The 6,000-nt window shown below is 49.6% G+C and overlaps 1 protein-coding gene across 4 annotated transcripts in view; it reads left to right on the forward strand.

Moving 5' to 3' along the window:
* The window catches only part of LOC308551174 (neuroligin-4, X-linked), a 132,211-nt gene extending 127,630 nt beyond the window's left edge, over positions 1-4,581 (forward strand). For all 4 annotated transcript variants that reach the window (XM_081125590.1, XM_081125593.1, XM_081125592.1 and 1 more), the window contains one exon: positions 781-4,581. In XM_081125590.1, coding sequence (XP_080981716.1) covers positions 781-1,630 — 850 coding nt within the window. In that variant the 3' untranslated portion in view covers positions 1,631-4,581. The remainder of the gene's footprint in view (positions 1-780) is intronic.
* Positions 4,582-6,000: the final 1,419 nt, after the last annotated feature.

Consider the following 6,000-nt stretch of genomic DNA (forward strand, 5'->3'; position numbering starts at 1 on the left):
TGCTGGTCCCCCTGCTTTCTGGCCTGGAGCCGACCGTGGGTGGGGGTAGCTTCGTAAAAGAACCACCAAGAGCTGTCTGTCTTGATTGTTGTTGAAGACAGTTTGTTGCGTTTTAAAGACAGTGGACGTGTTATGAGAACACCACAGTGCTGCCATCGTAAACGATTTTTAAAATGCACTTGGTGACAGAAGATGGGGTACATATATACGCCGTGGAGTATTACTCGGCCATGAAAAAGAAAAGAAATCTTACCCTTTGCGGCAACCTGGATGGATTAGAGAGTATTGTGTTGAGTGAAGTTAAGTCAGACAAAGAAAAGTCATGTGTGAATTTCACTTATATGCACAAGTGGTATATAGACATATAGATAAATATTTAGATACATAGATATATATAGGTAATGGAATATTACATGGCCATACAAAAAATTAAATCTTATCATTTTTGACAGCATGGATATTTCACTTAGCACAATACGTAGAGGATATTGTGCTAAGTGAAATAAGCCGGACAGAGAAAGACAAATACCGTGTGATTTCACTTATATGAGGAATCTAAAGAACAAAATAAACAAATAAAAACACGAAAACAATACAAGTATGGGGATTTTAAGGAAAAGACAAAGCCGTAGCCGTCCTTAGCACAAAGCGGGATAAATCCGTGGCTCCTTCAGTATTTTGTGCGGGTCGATAAACACGTCATTTCTTCTTTGATTAAGGCTTACTTGTGAAAGAATGTGACGCCTTCCTTTCTCTGTTTCTCCCTCCTGCTTTCCCCAGCGACCCTAACCAGCCCGTTCCTCAGGACACCAAGTTCATCCACACGAAACCCAATCGCTTCGAGGAGGTGGCCTGGTCCAAGTACAACCCCAAAGACCAGCTGTATCTGCACATCGGCCTGAAGCCCAGGGTGAGGGATCACTACCGAGCCACCAAGGTGGCCTTCTGGCTGGAACTCGTCCCCCACCTGCACAACCTGAATGAGATATTCCAGTACGTCTCCACCACCACCAAGGTCCCTCCTCCCGACATGACCTCCTTCCCCTACGGGACCCGGCGCTCTCCTGCCAAGATCTGGCCGACCACCAAACGCCCGGCCATCACGCCGGCCAATAACCCCAAACACTCCAAGGACCCTCACAAGACAGGGCCCGAGGACACGACCGTCCTCATCGAAACCAAAAGGGATTATTCCACCGAACTGAGCGTCACCATCGCCGTGGGGGCCTCCCTGCTCTTCCTGAACATCCTGGCCTTCGCCGCCCTGTACTACAAGAAGGACAAGCGACGCCACGAGACCCACCGGCGCCCCAGCCCCCAGAGGAACACCACCAACGACATCGCTCACATCCAGAACGAGGAGATCATGTCCCTGCAGATGAAGCAGCTGGAGCACGAACACGAGTGCGAGTCGCTCCAGGCTCACGACACGCTGAGGCTCACCTGCCCGCCGGACTACACGCTGACCCTGCGGCGGTCGCCCGACGACATCCCACTTATGACACCAAATACCATCACCATGATCCCAAACACACTGACGGGCATGCAGCCCCTGCACACGTTCAACACCTTCAGCGGAGGGCAAAACAGTACAAATTTACCCCACGGGCATTCCACCACGCGAGTATAGCTTCGCCGTGTCCTCCCCCTTCCCGCCGACGCCCCGGAGAGCCAGTGGCCCCGCCGTGACGTCTCCACCCAAGGAATGTTTTCCATCCCACCCACTTAGGACAGAAACTCTCTTTCTCACACACACACGCACACACGCCAGGGCCGTCGGTCGTCCCCGCGTCCCCGGCGGGCCCGCCCGACCCGTTGGCATTGCCCGGTACGACAAGACCAACTCCTGACCCAACACCGACGTGGCCATCCCAGCGCTGCTCCCCAGCGCTCCACGCCTCCCGCGGACGTTTCGTGGGACACCGCCGTGTCCAGGACCTGGGTGTGTTCCCCACGCACCGTCCACGAGCCGAGACCTCTGGACCTTAGCCGGGGACACGTCATGTGGTTTTGTGGTTTTTTTTTTTGGGTTTTCTCTTTCTTTTTCGTTTTTTAAAATTACAATTTCAAAATAATAATAATAATAATAATAATAATAAAAGTTCTTTATGTGCCATATGCCAGGTGGCTCTACGTAAGTGAAGAGAGAGAGTCTATGGGCGTTGACCCAGCGCACGGAGCGGTCGATCCGGCGAGAGAAGAAACGTAGAATTTTATTATCCCCATAAAAGAACTGACTATGCAGTAACCGACGTATAGTTCTGTGCAAAGAGATGTTTGGCCGGCCGGAACTATATGGAAGAAACTTTGTAAAAATAAAAAAAAAGAACTTGTACATAGCCGTGAGTTTAAACACGCACACACACACACACACACACACGCACGCCCACGCGCGCCCACGGGACAGAAAACGCGGCGAAGCGGGACCACGCAGACACAGAAAAGCTTTTCTTGGTGTTTTTAGTCTGAAAGAGCTTTTAGCAAGATTGTCCTTTCTCCATTGTGGTCTGTATGTATGTAAATATAAATATATCTATATATACATTTAGTCCTATCACCTCTGTTTTCCTCCAGGACGTAGGAGGCGCTCCTCTCGTTCCTTGTGATGACGACGCCACGGGGCTTTGTTTTCACGCGTCGCTGGGCCCGGCCCGCGTGGCAGGCCCCGGCTGGGCGAGCCGCACCCTCCCCTTCGCAGGTTGTACAAGTGCATGTCACAGCACCCTTAGGAGACTGTTGTTTTAGGAAACCTTTATTATTTTATTTTATTTTTTTCCGTGTGCCCGCGTGTGTGTGTGCGTGTGAGGCCTTCCTGAAGTCGCAGCGCAGACACGGATCCCCCGCCACGTGGAGCCGGCGGAAAGCTGGTGCAACTAGACACCCGCACCCACGGGGCGTCGCCTGGTGCCCACCCCTCCGAAACTAACAACAACAAAAAAACACACAAAAATAGAATTTCTGCTCCGTGGTTCTGCTTCCGTGGCTGTGTTTGGGAAGCGTTGCTTCTCACCCCGGGGCCCTGCCAAAAAAATAAAAAATAAATGAAAGAAAGCTGGCCTTCGGTGGGGCCGTGCCCCCCGCGTCAATACAGCTCTGTGTTTGCCCAGCAGCTGCGGGGCGGGCTGGCGGGCACCCTGGCCGCTCCGCTTGGCCACGCAGATGGCAGGGGGCCACGGGCGCTTCCCTTGGTGTTCAAGCCGTCGGCCCCTTTTTATCCATCAAACAAAGTTTGTCCTACTCTGTCTGCGCTTGTCTGGAAATATCCCTTTCTGTGGGTTGGCGCGTCCGGGCCCGATGGATGACTGGGGCAGACAGGGAAGAGGGAGCCAGGAGGGGACGCGGGGTTCGCAGGGAGCCAGGGCCTGGAGCACGTGCAGACACGATTCACCCCTTTAAGAATTGGCAGCCCGGGCACAAGAGTCCCTTGGACGCTTAGTCGCCCTCTCGGCGTCAATCTGTCGTCAATAACATCATTTCGGGCATCGGAGAGCGCAAGGGGAAGCTTGGAGACAACGGTCGTGTCTTTATCTTCCCGAAATCATCGCCCCGCCGGGAAACAGCAGCCAAAGATATGAGCAGGGAGCGTCCCGGCGAGGGCTCGGCCGTCTAACCCGAGAAACGGGGCCTGAACGGTCGTTGTCCAGGTGGCCTTTCCGCGCAGACGGTGCCCCGGTTTCTTTGCACACAGGGCCCCCCCCAAACGAAAACCGCAGTCGTTGGAATCAGGGTGTTTGGGCAAAGCCCTCTGGGGAAAGACCCGTTTTTAGAAATGCTTGAAAGGGACCCAAATTGGTTTAAGTTGGGGAGCGGCTCTGTGTGTGTCCCTGGGGTGGGACATTATGGTCCCAAAGCGGAGGATGGTGACGCCAGGCGCCTTTCCCGCAGCGCAAGGTGGCCCGGAGGAGATTTTCGTTCCCAGCGCCTGCCCACTCTGTTATATTCCCGCAAACAGGCGCCCCCATCCACCCCCGCCCCCCCAAAAGGAAGAGATGCTTGGTATCCATGTCGGTCCGGTACGTCTGTGATATGAATTTCCGTATCTGTTTAGTATTTCCAATTGTCTTCAGCTAGCAATATGCACCGTTAACGTGTCAGGCTTGTGACGTTTGGATAAAGGGGAAAAAACAAAAAAAAAACAAAAAACCCAACAAAAAACAAAAAAAAAAACCCACAAAGCAAAACAAAAAGAGTTCTTGTTACGTGAATAACTCCTTTAGCTTTTACAGAGGGTGACTATCAAAAGCAATTTAATACGCCGTAAATATCTTATTTCTACACGGAAAGAGGTTATAGGATCTTCATAGAGTTCTATGAGAATAAAATATACTTGTTACCTATTTAAAAAAAAAAAAAACACCAAAAAAAAGTGAGGAAAAAAAAAATACGATTAAAAAAAAAATACTTTCCTAGGCTTTTATTGTCGACTTTCACAGGCACGCAGGGTTTACTGGTTTCTTGGGTTATGATTTCGCGGTTCTGTTTTTTTTTTATTTTGCCTTAAGTAATGATAGAAGATATATATGGCTGGACACATATGTATAAACTTTTCAGCGGCATTTTTAATAATAAAATATCACAGTATTTTCTAACGCTTTGTGCAAATAATTACGCGTCGTTGGGAGATCCGGCGACATGCCTGGGCACGTGTGACAAAGGGGAACGTCGATTGGTCACGGGTGGGTGTCTCGGGGTCCGGACCACTGGGGGATCGGTGCCGCTGTTGGGGAGTCGCACGGGTCCGACGTTGGAGGGGAAAGCTCTGGATGGGAAACGTGGCGAGATGTTTCCTCAAGACGGACGGCTGAGTATATTCCTTGTAGGCCTGCCGTCCGTAATATCTCTCGGGTTCCAGTTGTGTTTCACATCATAATGCTTTGAAGCTTCATTAGAGTAAATCTTCAAACGACAGCAAGATATTCTATGGAATAAAATTCGAGAGTCGGGAAATTGCTGTCGGAAGAATGAGAGCAAATGTGTCCAGTTCTCGCTGTGCGTCCGGCCGAGCCTTATTTTTTTTTTAACACCCACAGTCCCCCGAAGGCTCAGGCACCTGTATTTATTTATTTATAATCCTTATTGCATTATAATTGGAAAAATGATATTTTTTCCATTGATTTAGAGAGAGACAGAGAGAGAGAAATGCAGATGTGAGACATCGGTTGCCTCCCGCATGCATCCTGATGGGAGCCGGAGATGGAACCTGCAACCCAGGTACATGCCCCTGACCGTAAATCGAACCCGTGACGCTTCATTGTGCAGGCTGACGCTCTGACTACTGGGTCACACCGGCCAGGGCTCAATAGATTTCTTTTATAAAATCCGTGTCTAAGCGGACGGGTGCATTTCGAACCCTTGTGGTAGCACCCGACGTTGGCACAGTCGGGAAATGAGATAGGGTTTGAAACTAGATAGTTTTGCTCTTGAGGGCTCATCCGCTATTCTCTAATATTCCTGGTTAGTACAGAAATAGATGACTCCTGGAGAAATTTTGCAAAATATAAAAGAAAGGGGAAATAACCATCATCTCTCTGTGCTTTGAGGAAAATTATAGCTTTCACACACATACACAGAAATACAGACTGATTGGATTCAGGGTGCCTATAGATTTTGTAGCACATCTGTTTATTTTTATTTTTTGAAACAATGTATCCGTTTCACGTACGGTGACACTTACAATTTCAGGTTCATCTTGTGTCATTCGAGATTGAAATCTCACTCTTGCTGAAATAACATTTTGAAACGCTTGCTGTGCCCACGCCTGACCTGAAACTTTGTATATGAAGGTTGGGGAGGAGAGAGAGAGAGAGTGTTACGCAAGGAAACATTGTAAATAATTTATGACACAGGGAAAGAAACCAGGCTGCTGCAGAATGGTTACCGAATGTGTTATAAAACCAGCCTGGGGAAGAGGTGACGTTTGATTGATGGGAATGAAAGCAGAGAGACGTCTGTTCCTAGCTGGGGATTTGTTCGTGTGCTGGCTGCCTAACCGGTGTGGCC

This window comes from Miniopterus schreibersii, assembly GCF_964146895.1.
Source record: "Miniopterus schreibersii genome assembly, chromosome: X".
Taxonomy (NCBI): Eukaryota; Metazoa; Chordata; class Mammalia; order Chiroptera; family Miniopteridae; genus Miniopterus; species Miniopterus schreibersii.